This window comes from Camponotus vicinus, unplaced genomic scaffold (assembly GCF_025532165.1).
Source record: "Camponotus vicinus isolate PSW18456_S1 unplaced genomic scaffold, iyCamVici1.0 SCAF_1, whole genome shotgun sequence".
NCBI lineage: Eukaryota > Metazoa > Arthropoda > Insecta > Hymenoptera > Formicidae > Camponotus > Camponotus vicinus.
The window spans coordinates 15,053,042-15,080,691 of record NW_028141945.1 but is presented as its reverse complement, the minus strand read 5'-3'; the positions used below and the strand labels follow the sequence as shown (position 1 = coordinate 15,080,691).

The following is a 27,650-nucleotide window of genomic DNA, read 5'->3' as shown; positions in this document are numbered from 1 at the left end:
TTCCATAGCGCGATTGTGACGCTGCAACTCTTCCAGCTGACGTTGCGCCGCCTTGCTATCGTTTACCGCCTTTGCGATTCCCGCCGCACCGCCGGCCAAAGAACCGACAACTCCCAACAACGGTAAAAGTGATAAAATACCACCGCGTTTCGCTACTGGAAGTATTCGTTTTTTCCTCCTCTTTGTCGTCGATGGCTTTTTCATCCCCATGCCGAGTTTTGTCTTTGCCTTCATTGCCGCCCAAACAGTCGTAGCGGCTGCTCTTTCGCCAAGAGTCGAATCCCTCGCGGTAATGCGTTCTCGCGCTCTTGCAGCTAGTATGCGATCCGCGACGTGTCGTTGACCGAGGTCGTTGCTTCGCGAGTAAGCAATGTCGTGCTCGCGACAAGCGGTGTCCAATGGATTGATGCCTCGATCGCCTCTAGCCAATCGTTTCTCTAATCGAGTTCCCGGGCCGCAAAACTGATAACCGGGAATATGTAATTCAATGGGAAGAGCGTTTATCGCACGATTTAAGAGACCGCTACCTCTTACGATTCTCGCTGACATTCGTAGCAATTTTTTATTAACGGTGGTGGACCGTCGATGTGTGTTCGCATCCACGGCTGATTGTAATGTCGCATGCACGAACGATATTGTCGAACCTCCGAATCAGCCTTTATATATTCTGGAAGCTTGTCCCACAATCGTTCCACGTAATCACCAAAATTTTGTAGTAAAACAATCTTTGGGATATACTGCAGTTGTTCGGCGGTAAGCCGGAAAATGTCTCTTTCATCCGACAGAAGGAGAAACATTTTGATACTGAACGGTTTCGAGTTGAGACACCTCTATAAATAGGTCTCCCCCCTCGTGATCATTCGCAAAATTGATTCGAAAGAGAAAACATGCGGTTCGTGCGACAAGCGCGGATAATCAAAGTATCAAATTTCAACGATAGACTAATATCGGAGAAAAAAGTACGCAAGCATGGAAACATGCTACCGACTACTATACGCGGTATCGTTTGCGGCCCTTCAAACTGCGGTAAGACAAACGTGTTGATTAGTTTGATAGAAAGTCCGTACGGTGTACGTTTCGAGAACGCGTACGTATACTCGAAATCGCTTCAACAACCGAAATATAGATACTTGGAAAATTTATTAGCACCTATAGACGAAATTGGCTATTTCACATTCTCTAATAACAGCGATGTCATTCCACCGAGCGAGGCGCTTCCGAATTCCATCTTTATCTTTGATGACGTGGCATGTGACAAGCAAGATACGATAAGAGAATACTTTGCAATGGGTCGACACTCGAGCGTTGACTGTTTCTATCTTTGTCAAACGTATGCCAAGATACCTAAGCATCTTATACGCGACAATGCGAATCTTTTGATTTTATTTAAACAAGACGGCACAAACTTGAAACATGTATACAACGATCATGTAAATACCGACATGTCTTACGACGATTTCCACACATTGTGTCAGAAATGTTGGCAACGCAAATATGGCTTCGTAGTCATTGATAAAGACAGCACGTTGATCAATGGACGATATAGAAGAGGATTTAATGATTTCGCGATACCGTAAAGCGATCAGTCGTCATCGACACATTGATCAAGCATCATGAACGACAATCGTGAAAAGATTGCGATAGAGATTGCAAAAATGAGCGAATCAATTCGCAAAAAATATCGCGCTTTGAAAACTGGTAAAATGGAGGAAGACGTTGCATTGGAAAGACAATTTAAGCCAATTACCGAACCTTTAAAACAGCTTATCGAAAATACTGCGGAATCTGATGCGCCGAAAATTGAACCATTGAGTTTAACGTTTGGAGAGAAGCACGAGGAAAAAATAAAAGAGTCGAAGCAAGGAATAAAGCGAGCACGGATAAATATGCCGATAAACGATTCGCCGATATATTCGACACCGAATCGATCGAAACGAAGGAAACAATTTTCTAATATGGCTACTGTTTCTACTCCGATAAAAGTACAACCGCGTCAAACAATACCATCCCCGTCCGTCGAAGAAATTTATGAGACCACGCCCGATTCGTTTGTAACATCGGTCCGACATGAATTAGAAACGTCCGAAGGTCAGAAAACGTTCCGAGATCATTTTGGTCCATTAGCGCAAAAATATATAGGAGCTATCATGAGTGTTGATAAAAATAAGAGTATGGATTACGTCTACGGTGTTAAATTTACCAGCGAAGGAATGATGCTCGGTGATAAACGTTTCGATGTGGACATGGAAGATAATATAATTATCGATGGAATAAAATATACGGGATCCGAAGGTATCTACGATTTGATTTTTAGAAAATTTCCCAATCATAAAAAATACACTCAAGACGATTTGTATAAATATCAAAGTATATTAAAAGCAACAAATGCGCATAAACGTGACAACAAAGTTAATAATCCTATTAAAAGTAACAAAGGATACAAGTACAAATATATAATTGCACCATTATTCCCCGATAGAAAGGTGGGAAGAGGTATAGACGCGCCGCACACCATGACGCTAAGCGACAACATGATCGATTACGTGCATTGGAACGATCCCAACGAATTGGTAGATCGTTTGCGATTGCTGGACGCCTCGCGTCGAGCCGGCAACAATGCTCACGACAATGAAATCTTGTCAATTATCGAAGAACTTCGCGAGGCTGGCATTATTATAAATTAAACTATGCGTCAACGATACATGTCATTCCGTCAAAGTTCTCGGTACCGAAATGTCGATTAATAAATTTGGATTATCGCTCGGAACGTCGAATAATTTGTACTATCAATGGAATGGATTATTGAGAAATTACGTTCGCGATAACGCTCTCTGCCAGACTACTACCGGCTTTGACGCAAGGTCGCGCAAGATTCAACGTGTAGCGCAACCGGAAACTGATACTGACGCTGTCAACAAACGATATGTGGATAAACTTTTGAGAGATCGACAGGGAGAAATTGAGCAAAAAATTATCACGCTTGAAACACACGTGCAGGCGCTACGAATAATGATGGGCGAGATAAAGAATGTGCTGAGATATGCAACATCTGACTCGACACAGTAAACGAGACATACTAATATCGCAATATTAATTATGCCTCGATCAAACGTGCGAAAGAAGATAAACACCTCCGAAAAGCGACAACTTGTCGAGGAACTACATGCTCCGGCGAGAAGAAATTTTCCACGAAGACGCGTCATTGTACGCGGATACGACGATCTGTGGCAGGCGGACGTGGTCGACATGCGTTCGTATTCTCGACTCAACAAGGGTCATAAATACATACTCACAGTTATCGATGTGTTGAGCAAGTATGCGTGGGCCGTACCGCTCAAGAGCAAGAGCGGAAACGAAATGTCCGAAACGATCGCAAAGATTATTGGAGACGATAAAAGGTGTCCGAAAAATTTTCAAACCGACAGAGGAAAAGAATTTTACAACGCGAGTGTGCAGAAACTCATGAAGAAACACAACATTAATCATTACTCGACGTATTCCATTATGAAAGCCTCGGTCGTGGAACGATTCAACCGTACTTTGAAAAACAATATGTGGAAAATGTTTACGCTCAACGGAAATTACAAATGGATCGACGAGTTATCTCGACTCGTTGCAGAGTACAATACGCGAAAACATCGCACCATCGGTATGAGACCTGCCGACGTCACTCCAGCGATCGCCGAAAAACTTTTAAATACGGTGTATAGCAACGTAAAAATTGCGGCTCTGACAAAATTTAAAGTAGGCGATTCGGTACGCGTAAGCAAATACAAGACCATCTTTGAAAAAGGTTTCACACCTAATTGGACGACCGAAGTTTTTAAGATTGTCGAGGTGCAGAAAACTAATCCCGCGACATTCATACTCCAAGATTCGCGTGGAGATCCCGTCGCTGGAGGATTCTACGAATACGAATTACAACGCGTCGCTAATCCCGACGTATATCTCGTGGAAAAAATTTTGCGGGAAAAGGGTGATGACGTATACGTGAAATGGTTGGGAATGGATAAATCATACAACTCTTGGATACATAAAAATAGTGTATTATAAATATTTATTAAAATAATATACATATAAACTATATAAATAATTTAATATATAAATATTTAATAATATAAAAATATATAAAGTGTATTAAATATAAAAATATATACATGGTTATGTACAAAATATACAATTAATAATAAATAAAATATACATTTATTTACAATGGTATTCTATAATGTCCCCACGGTAACGTATCGGTGGTTTCGGGTACGATATACCGCTTATCGTCGTACGGACTCAGAGCAATTTTCGTCTCGCAGATCGTGTATACTTGGTGCAGTTTAGATCGTATACACGACTGCTGACGCGTCATTTCAATTTCTTCTTTCAAACACCGCATGTAGTCGTCAAACGTTATCGTTCTCGCGACAACGTTACTCTTGACACCTTTAACTTTCTTCGTGTCCTTTTTTCCATTCACTCGTAACGCGTACATCTTTGCTCTGAGCCCGACGAATTCGGTCATTATGGTACCGTTGTTTTCGTCCTTCATCAGGCCCGGTACCTTTTTATTTACAAGCGGTATACCGTACACGTTATCCACTGCATAATCGCTCGTGTCGAATCTGATGATATCGCGCTTCATATTCTCATACACATCCGCGCACTCAATGTGATATATGAGACTATCCGTATCGGTGTACATTACCTGGCATTTGTCGCGATACATTGGCGTCATATACTCGTGATGAAACTCGTACAAACATGTCTTGGATATGTCGAGTATGCACATACCCACGTAAATCGGTTTGTAGAATTTCACCTCGAGTTTGCGCAATTCCACAGCGATTAAGTTTTCTGAAAAAACGCTTCTGCTGTGGAAATTTGGTTTCGCGATCATTGCCTCTGCGCCATACCGACCATCCCACTTTGTTAACAATTTAACATCGACACGATTGCGCACATTTTCCATCGTTTTACCAAACACTGCATTGTTCATTAATTTATATAAATTTTTTTCGAAATCATTTTTAGCCAATGTTCTAAAATGTGTATTTAATTCTATATAATTTCGAAGCCACGGAGATTGTGAAAACTGTAAAATTCGATGTATTTTTGTTACGCGAAGACCGTGACGCGTACACTGCTGCAGGTTGCGATAGTGTATCACGTAACGCTTCTTATCGTATAGCGTTGCAAGCAGTTAAATTCCCGCTTGCCAGGTGGTTTGTCGCGTGTCGGGCAAAACGGCAGGTCAGTGTGCGCATCGTGAAGATGTTGCGGGTACTCGAGGTCCACTTCGAGGACATAGCCTGTAGGCGAATCTAGCGTGATGGATGATACATCAAAATTGGTCACATCGTCGACCCATTGAAAATTGGCGTAAGGCAACGGTTGACACATTGCCCATCCGTACAAATTATTTATATCAAAGTACATCAAGTACGATGATGGTTTCGATGGATCGTACGACTCCATGTACTTGTTATTAGCGCGAGCGTATCTACCCGAACATTGACTCAGACCGCCGCGTATACCACGTTCGATGAACATAAGCATGTCGATGTCAGTAAGCAGCTCGAACGTGATCTTGGTATGTTTCAACATGGCGTCCCACGTGTATCCGGGGAGAGTATAGTAATACGCGGGGTCGAGTCCGTAACTTTCGATACATTTATCTCGAAAGTTTTCGAAAATGTCGGCTAATAACAAGACATCAATTTTAAGATATAAATCGCTATATTCGCCTAGCGTTCGAATGGAGAATCGCATCCAGATGTTCTCGGCGTGCGCGTAATCGCTCTCGGATACAGTATCACCGGTCAAGGAACTGTAAAACGATTCGCGCGGTGGTAAACACGTATCTTGCAACCTCTCTACAGAGTCGATGTATTCGTACGGAAATACACCTTTTCGCGTTAACAAATTGAAATTTTCTGTTGATAAATTTTGAAATTCTGATTTTAAAATTTTGAGTTTATCTTTGTCCAAAAACGATGCCAATTTGTCGAGACTCGATGCGAGAAATTTGAATGAATCGATGAAACGTAATTTTACATGATTTTTTGATTCTTCATCCATACAAACATCTTTTGTAAACGAAATATATTTCTCTTTTGTTATCGGAAGTAACTCGATTTTCCCTTCGAACGATGTGGCTATTTCCTCGATAATGAAATGTGAATCATAACCGGATAAATTGTGAAAAACTATGGGAATACAAAAAGATTCTTTATAATTTAAATTGCAATTTGAGTGTGCTGGACCTCTGTACCGCCCGGTCAGATGGCAATGATCGCGAACGCGTGTATCGTCTTGCACGAACGGTTTTTCGCATATATGACATTGAGTGGCGCTATGGAATTTCTCCCACTCTTCGGACGTCAAATTTACCATGGGGACATTTGTTTTTAAAATATTTTTTACACGTAACGCTAAATTTTTGAGATCTGCGGCGAACCATGCTATACAATCGGCGCTACGACGCGAATGATATGCCGATAAAGATTCGTCGTATGAACAATGTACATAATAAGCTAAACTAAATACTTGGTGATGTTGATATGCGTTTTTCTCTTCTTCCGTCTTGGCCAGAACGCATTCCAGGTCGGCGTAGACCACAAATGGAAGCCGCTCCTTCCGATTAAAGTTGTTGAACGATAACCACTTGTCCTTATCGCTCGGCAATCGGACAGCACAATCATTCATCTTTCCACAGTCGACCGTATGCGACTGCAACTTGGTGTCCGAATTAAAATAATGCAGGCATCTGTAAAAGAAAATTTTTTTAGATTTATATACAATTTGCTACATAACTTATAATTATTCAAATTAAACTTACCGATCGCAGATATATTTTGGATTCTTGTGTTTGCTCAATTGTGAGCTCACGAGCCGGGATAAATTCTTAATCCATGCAAAATGTCCGACGCTGTTGTCGTCTTCAATGTAAAGCAAGTTGATATGCTTGTCCTGCTTCTGCTGCGAAAGACGCATCGGGACAATGCTGTTCTTGTCTTCGATGTTGTACACATTTATAGAAATGTTATTGGCAAGTTCAAAATTTTTTATTTGGTTCACAGTCACTGGAAACTCAATGTTCTGGAGATTCAGCACTGTCGTGTAATGCGGGTACGATGATTCCCGATTCGTGTCTCTTTCGGCGGGGTATAGGGCGGCGACCACTGCCCACGCGAAACACGCATTGTCTTTAGATTGTACATTAATCACCGCTCTTTTCAACATAATCTCCCGCGGTAATTTGATGTGACACCCCGCACGCATAGGATTATACTTATTTATATTTACAGTTAAATTTAGTATTCGCGACAAAGCCCACCCGCTGTCGCGTTCCTGAAACTCTTCCAGAGACGCTAGGGTGGGTTCGATAACACGTCGTTCGTACCACTCGCGTAAATCGGATGTGCGAAAGAGTTCATAGTTTCGCGTATTGATACTTTTGTTGGCGTGTTTATCCCCAGCCACGAATTCACCGTTAAATATAGTGTTCACTTTCACATTACAGTGTTTTTTCATAACGTCCTGCACATGTTCTATCACTATGTCTTTGGCGTCATCGAGAAATTGACGAGGTTCAATGTGATTATAGTTTATCACCGCACCAGTCGATACGCGACTCTCGAACGCCGTATCAAGTCTATTTTGACGCGCGCTACATCCGGCACCCGCGTGTACGAAACGTCCACGTACCGAATTTTTCAACCCTTCGAGGCGCGCGATCCGAGCAATCAGCGATTGTCGATTTCCGATCGATAATCGCGGTCGCTTGATGCGACTTTGCTCTTCCAACGACTCGATGTATTGGTCGCATCGTTGTTCCCACACAATGTAATCTTCCAGCGAATCAATCAATGTGGATTGCTCTCGCAAATTTTGTTCCTCCATATTGTAACACACTTGCGAAATGCGCTTCCCAATGATAGTTCCGGATGTACTTTAGCAAAATTACTGGCGGGGTGTGCCTCTTGATCATGATTTATATACTGTCTCGTGCATATCATCGAACATTCTAGAATGATTTCATCTTAAAAAATTCCCCGGAGTAGCGTCTGCAATTTAACCTTGATAATTTCGCGTTTTGTCACGTACATTTGAAAAATCTGATGTGGTTGCATCGGGAGCAGCCGTAAAACGGCGCTTGATTTTAACACATTTAGCTAAATCTTTGTCTAGGGGTGATGTGCGTTTTAACCTTGGCGGTTAATCTTTGTTCCGATGCACATCTTAACCTTGAAAATTTCGCGTTTTGTCACGTACATTTGAAAAATCTGACGTGATTGCATCAGGAGCAGCCGTACATCGACGCTCGATTTTAGCGCATTCAGCTAAATCTTTGTTCTGATGCGCAATTTAACCTTGAAAATTTTACGTTTTGTCACGTACATTTGAAAAAATCTGACGTGGTTGCGTCGGGAGCAGCCGTACATCGGCGCATGATTTTAGCACATTCAGCTAAATCTTTGTCTAGGGGTGATGTGTGTTTTAACCTTAACGGCATGATTTATATACTGTCTCATGCATATCATCGAACATTCTAGAATGATTTCATCTTAAAAAAATTCCCGGAGTAACGTTTGCAATTTAACCTTGATAATTTCGCGTTTTGTCACATACATTTGAAAAATCTAACGTGGTTGCGTCGGGAGCAGCCGTACACCGGCGCTCGATTTTAGCGAATTCAGCTAAATCTTTGTTCTAGGGATGATGATGTCATCGCCGCCGTATATCGGCGCGACAAAATTTTAGAGGAAATTAAAATGTCGTGTCAGCAATAATCCCCTCTACATCGCAATTTGCGATACTATTTGAATTGATATTAATTCTAATACGATCAGTATTGCATCAATCGCGCGTGTGAAAGGTTCACTGAAGAAATCAACATGAATTTTTACGTTCCGATTCGAAACGGTGAAACTCCACCGTGTAAGAAGCAAAAATGTGACACGTAAGTTTCGATCTTTAAATATTTAATTATTTAATTTTTTTTTTTAAATATTGATCTAATTTATATATTTTTATAGCATTCAGCCTCGTCGTGCGACTCGCATACTTGGAAGAAGATACGCTCTAACCCCAACGTCGTACAAGTATTTGGACATTGGAATAAGCGTTGGAGCTGTGTCGTACGTGGAACTGATTCTCGGTGATAATCGAGGCAATCAAATAGTGTTACCTTTTTCAACGTGGAATTTGTTGTTGCAGAAGCAAGCAGACATTGAACAATTTCTACAATCGACTGCTCTCGCATTAAGGATTGGAGATTTATCGATCGAAATGTATCAATCGAAAATTGTAAAACTCACATTATGTGACAATTCTTTGTACATGAAACCACCGACATTATTAAATTTATTTAATTTTGAAAATTGTATCGATCATATGCATAATTGGTTATGCGAGAATACGTATCTCGTAAATGAAAAATTTAAACAATTTGAAACTGTTTTACGACGTAACAATATTACTACTGTATGCGATGCTGTAAAAACGATACGTAATAGTGACGTCTTTAACAGCGAATCATTAATCGATTGCGAATTATTAACATGTGCTGTAAATGATATTCTTTACGATGCGTGCAATAAATAATTATTTTTATTCCATCTATGATTTTAATTCTTTCCTTCCATACGAATAAGAATAGTTATACTTTTCTCAACACGCTCCGCTAAAGATGTAGAGAAATGCTGAGGTAGATGAGACGTGATGCTCTAGTTGGAATGAGACAAAAGATATTAAAAGATATATAATGAAGAGGAGCCTGCGACATTAGAATATTATTTCTTTCGTTGTTCTTTGCGTTTCGTTAGTCTTGTGTTACGTTAGTGCAATGGCTGAAGAAGAGATTATTATCATCGATGACGAAGATGTTATTATCATCGACGAGGATATTGAAGAGGTTGTTATCGTTGAAGATGGCAACCAAATGGATGTTGATAATCTAGACGAATCAGACGAGGATGGCTCTGAGGAAGAATCCGAGGAAGAAATACCACCTTTAGTGGATTCAGATTATGCCAGTGATAATGATGAAGAATTAAGACTGAAAAAGTATAAACATTTAAACGCGATGGAAATAAATAATTTGGATATTACCATAAAAATGTGTCGCATCAAATATTATTATTATGATGTGGAAGAAGGAACTAAGTATTGTTCAGACTGTTTTCTGAGATTGGCATCATCGTTTCGAAACGTATACTCCGTCAGGAAACACAAAACGGATTATTGTGCTCTATTATTAGGCAGTTATTGCAAAGAGTGCAGGAAAAATTTGCATCAAATAATATCATGCAATATGTGTCCCATTTGCACAAATTAAAATAAATGGATAATATTGTAAGTAACTTTCAATTTATATTACATCAAAAGTTCTAAAATAAATTATTAAAAACTATTCAAATGTCTTTTTCTGTTCCAGGAGCGGCTCCACTCAGCCCGGCACATCGACCCCTTAGCATTCTAGGAGCGGCCTCCTCCTTAGCCCGGCACACTCCCCCCAAATATATTATTCTTATTATTTTATTATTATATTATTATTATTTTTTTTTTTAAATTTTTAAATTTTATATTATTATTATTTTATTAGACACACACACACACACACACACACACACAAATTGTATAATACACGCACACATTTTAAAATAAATGTTATATTTAGTATTGAAAAGAAATGTATTTATTTACGCGCCTCTCCTTGCGTTCCCATCCTTTGCGTCTCTCTTGCGCTAGTTGTAAGTATAGCGATATCGTTCTCTCTCTCTCTTTCCTACGCGCTATCGTTCTAACAATAAGTCTCGCGTTAGTTGTAAGTCTCGCGATATCTTCGTTCTCGCTCGCACGCGTTATCTTAGCTATTATCGTTCTCTCTCGCACACGTTGTTCTCGCGATATTATAGTTCTCTTTCGTATGCGTTCTCTTCGCGCTATTATCGTTCTCTCTCATTCGCAAGCTCGTCGCTATCACTCACTTACCTTTGCGTCGTCCTGCTCCCACCTATGTGGCATCTTATAATGCATCATCCTTGTCCCACGTTGACGCCATCCTTGTCACACGTTGATGATGTCACGTGTCATCCTTGTCGCACTGTCCTCTTCACACGCTTTACGCTATCCTTTTCCCACACGTAGCGCTATTCTTCTCACACCACCGTCTTCTTTCCGCGGATCCCCCCTACCCGCGCGGACCCCCTCGTCCATCGCTCGCGCCGCGGATCCCCCCTATCCGCGTGGACCCCCTCGTCCATCGCTCGCGCCGCGGATCCCCCCTACCCGCGCGGACCCCCTCATCCATCGCGTGACGTCATCATCCCCGCGTGACGTCATCATCTCCGCGTGACGTCATCATCCCCCGCGTGACGTCATCATCTCCGCGTGACGTCATCATCCCCCGCACGTGACGTCATCATCCCCGCGTGACGTCATCATCCCCCGCACGTGACGTCACACCCCCCGTGACGTCATCACCCCCCGTGACGCCCCCCTCGCGTGACGTCATCACCCCCCCGTGACGCCCCCCCCCCGCAGTTCCCCCTCGCCCCTCACCCCCCCTCGGAGCCCCTGCGTTAGAAACCTCATAGTCTTACTACTAAAGTCTTATTTTGACCTCTAGAATACACTCCTAAAGTTTAGTGCATTATTTCAGATGCACCCTGTATATTATACAGGGTGTTCGGAAATTCAATCGACAAATTTTCAGAGATTGTCGAGGGCACCATAAGAATCATTTCTTGCAAATGAACCTGGGGTCGGAAACGTGTTATTACATCGCTACGGCATACGGAGTGTTCGAAAGAGTCGGGACCTCGAAATATCACAAAAAATAGAAGTTTTACAAAAAATTGTTTCAAACAAAAGTTGTAGGGTGTAAAAAGTCTACTTACTGGCGCCATGTGTTTGACCTTGGATGGCGTCGCCAAGGTCACGACAAGGCCACCTTGAATTTTTTAAATGGAACCCTCCACTTTTTATTGCATATTCTTGTAGCCCTTCTCGAGACCTTTTCAAAGCACTAATTTTACCAACTTTAAGTAAGCCGTTTCGAAGTTATCGAGCTTTTCATGGTAAGATGTCTCGCCCACGAAGGCAAGAGATCCAAACACAAATTCGATTCCCAGATTGGAAGATGATCTAGCCAACCATGGCAAGATCGGTGGCTGATCCAGCCGATGAAGGCAAAATCGATGGCTGATCCAGTCGATGAAGGCAAGATCGGTGCCTGATCCAGCCTATAAAGGCAAGATAGAAACTCAAGTCTACAAAAAAATGAAGGTTTTTATTTGCTCGAATGTCTGTAATATAAAATGGCCCAAAATATCATACGCATCGGTCAGTTATAAAAGTAGATCCACCATCATTTACCACTTCTACCTTCATTCGCGGATAATAATACGATAGCTACAGTCGTCGACTTATCAGGAAACACTTTATAACTTCGAAACGGCTTACTTAAAGTTGGTAAAATTAGTGCTTTGAAAAGGTCTCGAGAAGGGCTACAAGAATATGCAGTAAAAAGTGGAGGGTTTCATTTAAAAAATTCAAGGTGGCCTTGTCGTGACCTTGGCGACGCCATCCAAGGTCAAACACATGGCGCCAGTAAATAGACCTTTTTACACCCTACAACTTTTGTTTGACACAATTTTTTGTAAAACTTCTATTTTTTGTGATATTTCGAGGTCCCGACTCTTTCGAACACTCCGTATGCCGTAGCGATGTAATGACACGTTTCCGACCCCAGGTTCATTTACAAAAAATGATTCTTATGGTGCCCTCGACAATCTCTGAAAATTTGTCGATTGAATTTCCGAACACCCTGCATATTACTATTATATTATTATTATACATATATTACACTTGTTATATTACACTTGAAGTTATCAGCTCCGTTCTTACTCCATCGTAATCCAATTTATTAAGTTATTGAATAAAAAAGCAAAGTGTATAGTAGAGATTTGTAGTTGTATGTCTGTTTCAGTTTTTTAGAATTATTTGACGCAAAAAATAAAAATTGCTCCATATAAAAACTGCGTATTCGATAATCGAGTGAAATAAGTTTCGTGCAAGTTATTGAAAATTGAAGTCCGCTCTCGGACTTGTCTTTTATCAAGATGTAAACCGTGAACTGGATTTCAGGGCGATCGGAGGACAAAAACTTTTCGGGAGATTGTGTGCAAAGTTTCCAGCAAGAATTCTATTTGTCGAAAGTGTAATTTAATTCTCGTGCCGAAGCGAGAATTATCGTTTTGCTCTAACATAAATTCGAATCCGTTTCACATCCTGTATAAATAAAGCTTCGTCAATTTTTTTAAATATAATAGTAATTTTTCGATTCGTGAATATGCATCGATTACACATTATTGTAAAATATCTACGGCGTAAATGTATCATTTCGATGCGTATTACGATTAAATTTAATGCCTTTCGTTTACCGTCAAATTATTGCGATATGCATTTCGTAAATAAATTTTTTCTCTCCCATCCATATTTTATGCACACCATCCGCAGCTAGTCATGGAGTTTCTCATTTTAAACTGTATAATATAATTTCCAGTTTACAATATTGTTTCGCTATATTGTTACAAACCATAAAAGCACTTCATAAAACACGACGCGCTTTTATCAATCATATTTCATTACGAATTTTATAGTGCACACATAGTATACAATAATATAATAAACGTTACGAAGTATAGCGTTTCAATTACGTTTTCAAATGAACACTCCATATCCACTAGTCCCACCCCGCCACCCCTATCCCGTTATAAACTTTCGCCGATTTAATTTACGCGTTAGATCTCGGCCGTTCCGTTCCACGCGTCAGCAGGTTCCATCAAATACATAATTGAAAGAGTTTGATTGTCCTTGAATGCATTCCGTGTAGGCAAGTCATTCATTGGTTATAAGCGAAATGTCGAACGGTCTTGCGAAGGATACCGAGACAATCGTGATGTACGTTGTCAATAAATATATATCGACGCTCCATCGCACCAATTATCGCGCTCGTGAGGACGATATTTGTCTCTCGTAGTCGGAGGAAACAACTGGCTGAACGCGGGATGTTGCACTCATGCGGAAGAGATGAGAAATGAATGTGATCGCGCATAAGTTTAAGAATTGAAGGGGAAAATTGGAGTTCTCTGTTCTGAGAAAAAGCCATTGCACGCGTGTCTGTATCCATGTTACAATAATAAATAAGAGAGAAGAGTTATATCTAGGGAGAGAAATACCCAGCAAACATCAAATAACAGTTATATAACTATTATTTATGTGGATGGAGTTCCGAAAAGGTCAAACCTCCGATTTTGCTATCATCACTTATACTTACGTATTTTGATGCGCTGATTACGAAAATGATAGTTAAAGTTACCGACTACTTCATTTTCATGGTAAAAACCATAAAAAAAGAAATCGTTAAAAAATGACGTTTTTTGATTTTATTTTATCAATATACTGAAAATTAAAAAAAAAAAGTTTCAAAGAAAAGTTGTAGATCTTTTTAAAATATACATTTTATGTGCTATTCATTTTTACTGTTATTCACCACGGTCCCGATTGACCACGGTCCCGATTGACCACGGTCCCGCCTAAACACTCTAAAAAGAAATGATACGGCTCGCTTCGCTCGCCGCACCGGCCTGCGGCCCGCTAAAAAATAACTACCTTAGGCGATAGACATTGGGCTACGCTACCGACAGTGCCGCCCGACCCCTCTCCGCGGGGAAGGCGGCTTAACGGGCGCGCTAACGCGCGCCCTACCGCCTTCCCCGCTCCGAGGGGCGGGCTCCGCGATTAGGAAACATGTATTTAGCTCTGGGTAATGCCAAAGGAAAGTTAACTTATCGTACACAGCATATCGTAGTGTGATGAGATATATCTTTAAGTTTGATTTTCTAGAGAACTATCACTTGTATGGTAAAAATGAATAGGACATAAAATGCATATTTCGAAGAGATCTACAACTTTTGTTTGAAACATTTTTTTAAATTTTCAGTATTTGATAAAATAAAATCAAAAAACGTCATTTTTAACGATTTTTTATGGTTTCCACCATGAAAATGAAATAGTCGGTAACTTTAACTATCATTTTCGTAATCAGCGCATCAAAATACGTAAGTATACGTGATGACAGCAAAATCGGGGGTTTGACCTTTTCGGAACTACACCCTTTATGTTATATAATTGTTATGTAACAGTTACATAACATGTAACAATTATATTGTTGAGTGGGAAATTACAACTAACGATTATATAAATGTTACTTGGTGTTTGCTGGGTATATTCCTGATTTCCTCGAATGATTTTAATTTAGATAGACACACTTTGTGGGTCAGCTAGAGTATGGACGGGTGTTTAGTGATGTAAAGTTACGTAATATCGCTAAAATCTCTTAATAGGTATTACATACTATATTTCATGATTTAAACATTTCAATCTCCACGAAAGCTCTCTCGGTTTAATGGCTCGAGCCAGTAGGAATGATCCTTAATTATTACATATCATCAGGCACTAAACGTGTCCACGTAAAATTGTCGAGATACCTCGGGACTGTCATAAAATGCACTATCCCTGAGAGAAGCATCATAATAAGCGAAATTCCACTGCTAAGAGCATGCAAGCTTTTACAGTTTATTCGATAATATTTATAGTTTAACAGAAATGCGTGCATTATTTGAACGAGCAAATTTTCAAAAGTGCACGAGAGATTCCGAATGTTATCCTTGATCTTCCGTTGGCCTTTCCAACTGCATGTCTGTTAAGCTTCATCGCGTGACGTTAGCGCGCTCTTTAAAATATTTAGCGTAAAGGATGCGGGGCTGAAAGCGTTAAAGTTTCAACCGAGAGAGAGAGATACGTGAGCTCCGCGGAATGACACTCTAATCGCGGAAATCGCTACGAGAGTAACGACATTCGCGCCGACATCGATTCGCCCCTAAAGATTACCCTTTTAATGGCGGCGTGATGCACCGAGAGATCGTTTCACGACCCCCCCGCGGTCGTTTTATATCGCCATGTGAATTATACGAGCGGAGGTTCGCTACGTGTTCCCTTTGCGCCCGGTTTTATGGCCGAAAGGAAGCCGGGAGAGAGATCGATGATCGCCCGCTGCTGTTATTGTACGGCGATAACCCAAGTGAGAATCGTGTCGACACTCGCCTCCCCCGTAACTTTCTCAATAAATCTGCGTTTTCTCCGCTCCACCTATGCACACTCTACGCATGCACTCGAAATGCAACGGGGCACGCAACGGAGAACGAATAAATATTCATACAATAAAGACCATTGTTGTGACATTGCTGCAATATTGCTGCAATGTAACAACAATGGTCTATGCTGTATGGGTGATGAAAATTACGTATTGATTTCGCGTTAATCGATGCAACCGCAAACAATATCGATCCCGAGAGCAAATAATAATTGTGCCTGATACATGTGCGGAGTACATTTTTCGATCGATGAAACTGTGCTTCACAAAGAATTCAGTATATACAGGGTGTCCCAGATTTAACGAATCAGCCGTTAATAGTAGATTCCTGAGATAATTTGGAAACGAAAATCTTAATACCAAAGTGTTAAGAAAGATGTAGTTTTGGCGTTATAAAAGATTAAAGATAACCAATCGGCGCGTTACATTCTCCTATGCTCAGGGACATAGCGCATCAAGGAGCCCGCGTACAGCGCGATAATATCGATATCGATAGAGGAATGAATATAAAATAAAAAATAGGATTCTGCAGTGAGCGCGATTGTATTTTCCATGCGACAGTAGTCAGTAGTTTGGACATTTTTATGAAGTCTTTCTCAACATTTTGATATTAGAATTTTCGTCTCCAAATGATCCTAGGAATTATTAACGATTGATTCATTAAGTCTGGGACACCCTGTGTATATATATATATATATATATATATATATATATATATATATATATATATACTAGGTGTTAAAAAAGTCTGGACACGGTCGAATATCTCGATAAGGAAGAGTTTTACTAGAAAGTGTGTTTCAATGCTATATATATATATATATATATATATATATATATATATATATTAGTGAAGCATTGAAAAAAATATATATTTCAGAACAAGACAAATTTGTTTTAATTGAATAAATAAATTTGTCCTCGCAAATTTCGGCTTATTTTGCTCTACATCTCCCTATTGGATCTCGACGCTTTAATACTTCAATGCAATTTTGGTTTTTAAAGCTCTCCAGTGACCTTTCTATTTATCGCACAGATCGCGCCGGGTCATCTTTTATAGCCTCAGGTACTCGAGGTCGAATAAAACAACAGCGATTATTCACAACGTCACCAACTCGGTACAGAAAGTTTCAAGGAGTTTAGTCTATTCGTCGAGAGATGTAAGAATTCTCATCCGGAATCTAGTAATTTCAAATGTCACTTATCCAGGAATCTAATAATCTAGCGATCTAAGATAACATTTTCTCTCTTTTTTCTCTCTTTTATGATTATATGCTCTGTCAAACTGAAACAATAAAAATATCACTAATTAAAGCAGTGACAAAATTTTATCGGAGATTAATGAATATTTTATTAACATAAGTAAAACATTTACATTTATCCCCTTTATTTTTTACAAATTATAATAGATTTTATTGAAAATTAATCACTACCAACTGATTCTTCTCAGTGGGATTTCATTGTTTGTAATTTAAAGTTACAATTAAATAACTATAATTATTTTATTATATACATTTTTTATTACTTGTAGATCTCTGTGCGTCCTCGAGATTTACATTATTGATAAGATCTTTCTCTTGATATCTCCAAATGATTACACCCTTCACAATGTCGAGGACATAAATCATTCGATTTGGTCATATCTAAGAATAAAATCCAGTATCAGATGGCTATATTTTAAATGTGCAACGAGGATAAGGAGCTAAGAATATAAAAACTCGATGGAAAACGAAACACATTCGCATTAACCTACTAAAAGTATCAAATATAGAGGTGGTGAAGAAATAAGCGACGATCTTGATCTTAAAATAAACTCCGACACACTATTGACAGGATATAAATATATTGTACTTTAATAATTAAAAAAAAAAAATTACGTTTTAATGCATCTTTTAATAACTGGCCATTGAATGGGACATTCGAGCAAAAAGTTATGTTTATCGCAATCGTTATTTCGCAATTTTCTCAGTCGCGCGTATCGCAAACAAGCGCGCGGCTTTCAATTGTATTTTTAACGGTCCAGAGAATGTCGTTTGTTCTAACATCGGCAGCTGTCGTCTTGTTTTCGCGTCTCGGGACAATTTATTTCCTCTTGAACGGATCGCGCTATCTCTGACGAAATAATTCGATTTCGTTTTTGCTTTCTTTCGTGATCATTCAATTTCGGCGGACAATCAAGAATCCTGTGCAGAAACGGGAGATAATCCCGAGCCGGTTCTCTATTAAAATCCAAGTCGGAATCTTTGTGTTCTCGGAACAAAACAAACTTTTCCAATGGCTTCATGCTGCAGGATGCTATCGGTATCATAGATCATATCGGAAATCCGGCGCACAATAGTTACCAGTTTTTTAACTCGGTACAAAAAAAGAGGAAATGACAAAAAAGAACGTTCCTTTTTTCTCGTTTAAAATTTAATAAAGGCAGAATAAAGTAGAAAAATGTCCATTTGGCGTTTCCTAAATTTTTAAACACGTCCAAAGAGAAAGAGAAAAAGAGAGATTTATTATAACATCATCAAAGTATATCATAAGAGATCCTATTTTTTTATCAAAAGTAATCTACTAGAGACTGCATTAAATTTAAGTGCTATAAATGCTACAGAAAAAGTATGATGAATAAGACGGAAAGCTTTGCGAGATTTTATTAAAAGTAGGTTGAAGCGAGCGCGAGAAATTTGTTAATTTAAAATCGTCATTTACTTTCCAATTTTGTAAACATTCATTATTATTACATACCAGATTGCTCCTAAATTCCATCAATTTGTATATAAATTCGAGAATGCATATTAAAGCGTGTACGCATCTGTATAAATAATTAAGTGCTAGAAAATTTATATAATTCATATATTATCTATTTTTAAAAATACTACAACTTGTAAGAAAAGCAATATTAAATTTATTTAATTTTTTTTATTAAACATGTAAATTTAAGCGATTATCTTCTAGTACTAAATTTTATGAAGCTGATTTAAAGATAAACGGGACAACAGTAATTACATCAATGTTGAATATTGCGCTAGTCAGCAGCATATTGTGCGATTGACTTATGCATTAATTAATGCGCGCTTGATTTACGTGCTAATTAATGCCCGAATGAGAGCGCTAATGTTTCTGCGGCTAATACTTCGGGCCAAAAAGGCCAGTTATTTTCGATAGTTGGCGTACGAATCGATCGATCGTGCCGGTTTCCTTACTCGCGTGCATACGTGCACTAGTAAAAAGCATATTATATACATATTAATGGACTAATGCACAAACATTCATTGTTAATCAAACACTCATTATGAACCAAACCTTTCTTCCCTCGCAAAAAGCTTCATTATTCGCCAGTCAAAATATGAGTAAAAAAATTGTCGAAAAAAGAGTCGATCAAAGATTAGATAAAATGATTAGATGGATAAAATGAAATATTTGAAATATCGGAATTTTTATATATTTTATATACAATTATATTTTATATTTTATTTATAATTATATACTATATATATATTATTTTATATTTTATATTTACAATTATATTTTATATACAATTTAAATTATTATTAATTCGATTTGTTAAATTAAGAATAATAAAATCAGTTTTTTTCAAAAATTGAAATAGATAATTAAAAATTTATTTTTATTTATTTTTTATTTATTTAAATGCGCTAGTATCGGATGATGAACGTGAAAATACAGATAAAATAGGGACAGACACAGGTAATCGGCAATTATTATAATGACTAATAATTATTGTATAATTAATGGAATAATGCAAACTCGAATACGCGAAATATATTAGTAGATCCTCGAGAGAGAGAAAGAGAGAGAGATCACAGGATAACCACTATTACCGTATTTCTCTCTTCCTTACGCAGGCTCCGTTTGAATAATCGCATGATAACCGCTGGAGATAATTAGCGGCGGTCTCGATGAAGGAATTAGACAAATCGGATGAATTTCACAACCGACAATCATCATAAAATTGACCATTATAATCTTATTATGCGTATCTCCCGCTTGAAAATTCACCAAATGAAATGATCGAATATTCGATAGCACTCGCGGAATGCGAAATGATCAGGTTATTTGAATTTCTAATAACGTGCAGGGGTCCATGCACAACAAAGGCTTCGATATTAAATTCATATTGCGCATACGAAACGCATGACAAAGCTTCCGTAATTTTGCGCGGACATAAATGACGGATGATTTCGCGACACGCGAGCGTCCTCGGCAAAAATGAGGATATATGGCGTGTGCCACTATATACTTTTGAACAAACGCATTATATATCACAGGACGGTTCATTTTGAACCGTTTTTCTGTTATCTCTTGGAGATTTTCCAGAACCGCCCAGCACCGTAAGGACATTCGCTGCAAGCCGAAAATATTGAGAACGCGATAAGGGCCATCATCGGAATTAATTCTCCATCATATACTCTATTCTACTTTCCCCGTCCTTTAATTTCGAAATTTATTGCACTTCGCATTTCAAAAAATTACATTCTTAAAATTTACGCGTCACTCAACATTTTAATATCAAACATTTCTTTCGTCAAAAATACACAATATATAATATAATATATTTAATTATCTAATCTATAATGTAATATAATTAATCTTTATATATTTTTATATATTATAAATAAAATATATTTTACCAATAAAATATTTTAAAAATATATTTTATCAATAAAAGTTTTGTTAATTCATCTTGAAATTCATTTCACTCACAGCGATCTTTTTCCTTTCTGTCGATCGATAAATGATACACTAATATATATAAGCAGTGGGCATATTTCATAACTTTCCGCCTGCGTGTAACACCTAGTTCTTGGCTCAAAGTCTACAACATATATCACGAACTAGGTATTCCTTAAAACTCCTATAAATAAGAAAGGCTGTGCCAAGGAAGTTTCTCTCTTTTCTACTGCCATTGTGCATTATTCATCAATATCTCTTATATCATTTCCTTGCCGCCTGATTCCTCGGGACAACTATTTCGTTTTCATCTTTTATGTTTCTTAAATCGGACCTTAAATTACGTATTGTCGTACATCTCTCTCTTTGCGTCTCGCGAATAATTCGTCCGTTTAATTCAATTTTCGTGATATTATGATATTATTTTTCTGAAACAAGATTGTATGTTAACATCTCACGTATAGCTTCAGATCGAAGGAAAAAAGTTGTGAATCGAAAATTTACTTGCTACAAAGGGATTCATCTCGTCTAAGGAACACTGTCGATTCCTTGATAAAAAGAAATTCCGTTCGAATCTTCTGTTAAGCTATTTCTATTTTGAAGACCCCTATTGATACACTATTACTGAGATAGATTTTTTATTCCATCGATGCGTGCAACCCGCTTTGCTCTTTTCATCGAGGAAAATAGTATCCTATAGAAAACGTATTTTCTCTCTTTTCTACAATTTTTTTTCATCTTTTACTTTTCTGAATTAAATATTTTAGTAATTAAACCTCAAGCAAGAATTATAAAGGTAGAGTGAAATTTTTGCAAAGAATTAAAAGATGAGATTTAATTCCGTATTCTAAAGCTTTTTTCTGTTTTGATAAAATATCTTAATGTACATGTGGCTTTCATAAATTAAATGTGGTTTTTAACGATTTAATGCCTCATCATTAATAATGATGCATTTTCTTGAAGAATCACTTAATACTTGATGAAAATATTATAATTACGATATATATGTCATATACGATATTATATGGTAAATATTTTACAAAATAAATGCATACGTACATTTTAGGTATGTTATTATTATTTATGCGCAAATGAGAAAGAAACGAGAGATAAAATTTTTTAAAGCAGAAATGTATCGCATATTTCTTCCCTTCAATTTTTATTTATATTCTCTTTTGTGTTCCCTTCTTCATATTCTCTTTTCGTCCTTTTTTCATTTTGTTACAGAAAAATGTATTATATTTTCAATCATATATTATACACGTTTTCAATTGTTTAGGTATTTCACTTTCAACATGTATAAATTTTAAAATAAAAAAGATGTGCAAGAAAATTGCAGATTTTTTAAATATTAATTTACATGTGTGTGTGGGGGCTTCGTATTTAAAATCAATCAATCGAACATTTTAGGAAAAAAAGATATTAACATATGTATATATTTCTTAATTTAACATTAATTTCTCATTTCAACATTTATGAAAAATTTTTCTTGCCAAAACGCACACAGAGAAAGAGAGAGAGAGAGAGAGAGAGAGAGAGAGAGAGAGAGAGAGGAAGAAATATAAAGACGAATAATTTCATTAAAAAATAATTAAATTGTATATATATGTTTAAAATTGTAATTATTTTTAATATAATTACATTTTTTGGCAGAAAAAATATTTTATCAATGTTAAATTAAATTAAGAAATGTTAATAATCTTTCGCTCGTAAATTGTTTGATTGTTTGATTTAAAAAGCGAAATACTTAACAAATTAAAATAAAAAAAATATTTGTTTCGTAATTCGTGTAATTTTTTTTGTTTCATGTAGTTTATATATATATATATATATATATATATATATAATAAATATATATAAATATAAATATATATATTTTATATATAATATTATAATATTATAATATAATATATAAAATTTATCTCGCGTTCTTTCTACCTGTACCTGTTGTACGATTTCTTTTCTCTCGTACACATTTTAAGGACACCTGCCTCTCCTATTGGCGAGATTAAAAAAGTTACTTGGCGAGAGGTTAACAAGCTTAAACCCTTTTACTGGGAAAAGCAATATTTCGCGAGTCAAACTTAAGTAACTTAAGACAGAAAGTGGACATATTGGCACTGGCAAAGCTTTTCCCTTAGAAAATATTTACCACAATGCGGCGCGCGCGGACATTACAAATTAAATGTGTAATCACACATTTTCTTGCTGAGAATATATCTCAAAATATGGAGAAAGAGACGATTATACGTGCTTCATCGTAAATTAAAATAAAGTTCTTTGAGAGCCTGGAGAAGATCATGGAACTTCTTCATTATTGCGCAAAGTTATCAAGCAGGAATTCCTATAAATTCGCTAAGATTATTTCGCGCGGAGTCAATTAATTTATTCACGAATTAATTCGTTGCAGAGTTTCTAATTTAAAAGAGGACAATTTTTAAATATTTATTAATTACATTATAGAGAAAGCTGGAGATTAGAATAATAAATTTTAAAAAATAATGAAAATTTTTTCCGCGATGTTCGCTTTCAGTTTGTAGAGCGAAAAGATTAAACGAAAAATGTATTTATTGTAGTTGTCTGCTGAAAATAGGACAGTCTGTTTAACCAGGAGGCAGATGAATGCTACCCTGCGGGCATCTACAACACCGTTGTCTTACAGACAGACATACGGATGCACGGAAGCAAAGAAGATTGTAAAAAGGCATAAGATTAAAAAAAAAATGTTTACAACATATAACAATCTCGGTGACGAGCAGTGCAAAAAAAATCAACACGTCGTAATTAGGTAATTATATAAAACAACGATTGGATAACACATACACAGAGTGTGAAGTAAATAATAATATATAATAATAATATAACAAGAAAATATGTGAAATAATATACCCAGCGAACACCAAGTAACATTTATATAACTGTTAGTTGTAATTTCTCACTCAGCAATATAACTGTTACATGTTATGTAACTGTTACATAACATGTAACAGTTATATTGTTGAGTTGGAAATTATAACTAATAGTTATATAACTGTTATTTAGTGTTTGCTGGATATATATAAATATATAAATAAATATATATATATATAATAATAATATTAATAAAAATAAAATTGTTATCATAATATATTTAATTGTATGTCACCGTGATAAAGTAATAGGTTTGCAATAATATATACTGTGACCAATTTATATATATGTATATATATTATTTATTTAATATTCCTGCTGCAGTTATACTACTGCCGATTACTGCCGCACGTTAAACTAATTGACTGCTGTCGAGTGTACATGGCTGTTACAATGTTGCCCGCAAGCATCCGCGCCCATTTTGTTATCGACTTGTTCAACTCTCGGTGTACACAATTACGGATTAGAAGACGATATTGCTGAGTCGCCAGATGTAAACACGACATGTAAACTCGTCCGAAAACTCGCCTAAATTTTCCCCCTCGCAAACTATTTAATTAAAATTTTCCGTATGTTCCTTTTTTCTTCAATTATGACTGAGAAAAAAATTTTTGACTAGCTCCGTGAATGGGGTTGATGAACGATTGTTTGGCTCGGCGGATTCAAATAAAACCCCGACGTGTTTAATAATTCATGAATTGACATTACCAATCCATCTATTAAACAACCATTGACCTGACTATGTTTATTCGCACAATTTTCGCTTCATTTATCAAGTAGGTTTGTTTTTTATTTTCAGGAAAATTCGTTTTTAATTTATTGAATAAAGAATAAATCTACTGAACAGAGAGTCTCTCGAGGAGGAGAATCTCTGTTTTTTCTTTAGCAATATTAATGAGAGCAATCTAAAGACGATCGCAACAACTCACCTCGACTGAACTGATCATAACTGGCGATCACCCTCTCGGCGTTCTTCCTGGCGATGTAGAACCACTCGCTGCTGTTGCTCAAGTACTTGTACTCGATCGCGAGATCCTTCACCAGGATCCCGTCCTGATTGGGCAGCCTATGAGCAAACGGGCAGTAGAGCCAGCGATTTCGATACTGCAGCTTGTCGTAGCAATTGCCGGCAGCAAAGATGTCCTCGTCGAACTCCACCATGGAAAGGACGCTGGCGTGGAGCAGATACTCGGACGACAGCATCACTTCCGGCGCGTACTTCCACAACCGGGTGAGCATGTTGGCGCGATTGACGGCGAATTCCGCCTCGAGGCGGAATCTCTCCTGCGCGTACTGGTCCACTACGCCTTCGCCCAGGTTCAAATCGGTGCCGGCGGTGCAGTTCTCGCCCAGGGTGTGCTGGTTCTCGATTATCCGCAGGAAACGCGTCACGATGTCAACCTGGGTGGCCTGCGATCTTCTACGAGCTGGCCGATCGAGGGAAGAAGCGTTCGCCAATTCCTCGTAGCTCGGGTAGTCCACCACCACGTCCTGCAGAATCTCCTCCTCCTCGAGATCGCGGATAGTTTCGCTGGTGTTCGCATCAGCCGCATCAACGCCGAGGGTCTCGTTCGCGTTGCGATCGATCGGGGCTGTCGACGCGACGGTCTTGTTCAGGAATATTGCTTTCTTCAATTTACTCAGAGGATCGTTCTTGAAAGGATTCTTCAGGGAATCGGGACTCGATCGCAAAACGCCGTGATTCTCCGAATGGCGAGTTCTGATCGTACCACCTTTGGAATTTCTTCGCGTCTCGTCCTCGATTTGATCCGGGAATCCGCCGTTCCTCGCCTTCGAGTTATCCTTGGAGAAATTCTGCTCGATCAGCCGGGAAAGATTACGCGTGAGAGGAATGGCAGAACTTTCTTCGGGGGCGCTTCCTTTTCTTGCCTGATACAGCTTCAGCAAACTTTCCGGTCCCTCCGGAACATTATCCTCGACTCGATCGAAAGATTGGCTGTTGACCGAGTTATCCTTTGAGAAATTCCGCTCGAGAAGCCAGGAATGATTATGCTTGAGCGGAATCAACGTTTCCGGGAAGTCCGTCACCCTCTCCGCCATTTGACGCGTCCTGACGTGATTCTCGCGACCCACGCGAACGCTATTCAGGGCAGAGTCCTTCGCGGAGTCCTCGATCTTCTGCCGCGCGAAGTGGCTCCTCGATCTCCCGTGCCGGATCTGCGATCTCTCGACGCTCGACGTTTCCTGTTCGATCTCCAGCCGGAAGACCTCCATCGGTCCCACCTCCGTCGGCAGAGTTTCCTTCGCGGAACGACGGCCTTCCGTTTGCGAGCGCAAGGGAACTTCCGCCGAGGGAATTCGCGCCAAGGGCCGCTTCTCCATCGTCCCGAGTTCGACCGGCGGAACCTCGCAGACCCTCCCGGAAGCGATCTCCGCCGAACGCGCGATTATCGGACGGATTTCCGCGCGACGATTGACCCTCTTCGCCTCCGCCTCCTCTGTCTCCGATGTGTGATCGATTTCCGCGATCGAGCGAATCGCTGAGGGGCCGTTGAGGGTCGAGAGGATCTCAGCGGAAGCACGGAATTCCGTCGCGTCGACGAGCTTGCGGTCGACAAAAGACGAGGCGCGGTGGTTCTGCTGATGCCGCAGATACCCCTTCGGCTTCTCGACCTGGAGGAGCTTCTCGTGGTGGTTGCCGAGGGAATTTTGCGTGAACATGAGCAGGATGAGCGCGCACCAATAACCTGACGCACTCATCTTCAGCCGCTCATCTTTCCTCGCAACGCCTGTTGTCGCCTGTTACATCCGCTCGCGAGACGCTTCTTCGAAGGATTCGATTGAATTTAATCCTGACATTTCCAACCGACGAGGGAATTGTCGTTTGTCTGGAACAGCCGCTCGCAATAATGTGACATGCTTTAGCGCGCAATTATATACTTCTTCTGATCAATTTCACATCAACACGTCCCCGTTTAATGTAGTTCTCCATCTCCCGGTGAGATATACACCTATGCTACGATATTCCTCGAGGTCAACGTAATATTTCATTGTTACATTGTATTTGCACAATCTACTTCTAATATCGCTGATGAAAATTTTGTAAGATGGCTGAAGATAATCCTTACATTCCTCCCGAATTTCTGATCTTTAATAGGTCCTGAAAATAACTCTCCAACATCTTCGCAATGTTGAGTTTCCTCTCAAGTCACGGTGCTTAATAAATCCTAGCGACGAATAGCATCTTTGCCGCACAATCACGTCTCTCGGATCTAATCTATGGTTCTCGATCGTGTCCCTTAATAGATCCGGAGTGCTTAATAGTCCCTCAGCATTTCTGCAATCGACCTAATCTCCACTTGCAGCCGGCACCATTTCAGCATTCGTTTTTCTTTCACCGGTGGTACACGCGTTCGCTTGCAATCATTGCTCTTCGAGTTCCTCGCGGCAAATCGATCTGTCGGTGATACGTTTTCGATGCGGACGCTCTTGAGATTAGACTACGTGAAATGTTTTTACGCGGGAGCTATGTTAATCGAGATCTCTCTCTTGCAATAATCCGATTCCCGCAGTTATTTTTACGCGACTTATGGATCAGAATTTCAATTTCGGTCCCGGAGATGATCGAGAATTGGAAAAATGTGCAAAGATAAAAATCTTTGGTCAATTTCTCGGGGATATTACATCGATTTCATCTGAAAGCAATCTCCCGGCTTGGCCGTATCACCATAATTTTGATCGTTCGACATTCACTATGTACGATTATCATACAATCGTTATCTTCCGATCTAGAGAGCGGGAATAAAGAGCGTTTTTTTCATTAATTCCGATGCGAGTCCGGCAGCAATTTCACAGGTAATTGCGATCCAATTAATTGAAA

General features: G+C 38.8%; 3 protein-coding genes across 6 annotated transcripts in view; 1 reads left to right on the top strand and 2 right to left on the bottom strand.

The window, feature by feature from the left end:
* Positions 1-27,650, bottom strand: part of LOC145977032 (uncharacterized) — a 121,490-nt gene that overhangs the window by 91,870 nt on the left and 1,970 nt on the right. Inside the window, exon 3 of one of the 4 annotated variants that reach the window (XM_083108666.1) lies at positions 24,739-27,227. In XM_083108666.1, the coding sequence (XP_082964792.1) occupies positions 24,739-26,530 (1,792 nt within the window). In that variant the 5' untranslated portion in view covers positions 26,531-27,227. Of the gene's footprint in view, positions 1-24,738; positions 27,621-27,650 lie in introns of those variants that run through there. The other 3 variants (XM_083108676.1, XM_083108681.1, XM_083108655.1) reach the window with 3 other exon arrangements.
* Positions 5,085-7,601, bottom strand: LOC145976990 (uncharacterized). Its single transcript, XM_083108601.1, has 2 exons — positions 6,833-7,601; positions 5,085-6,760 (listed from the first exon to the last, which is right to left on the bottom strand). Exons 1-2 carry the CDS (start codon positions 7,525-7,527, stop codon positions 5,158-5,160), a joined length of 2,298 nt encoding a protein of 765 aa, XP_082964727.1. The 5' UTR covers positions 7,528-7,601; the 3' UTR covers positions 5,085-5,157.
* On the top strand, positions 8,865-9,614 carry LOC145976997 (uncharacterized). Its single transcript, XM_083108614.1, has 2 exons — positions 8,865-8,956; positions 9,033-9,614. The coding sequence occupies exons 1-2, from the start codon at positions 8,892-8,894 to the stop codon at positions 9,598-9,600; spliced, it is 633 nt and encodes a 210-aa protein (XP_082964740.1). The 5' UTR covers positions 8,865-8,891; the 3' UTR covers positions 9,601-9,614.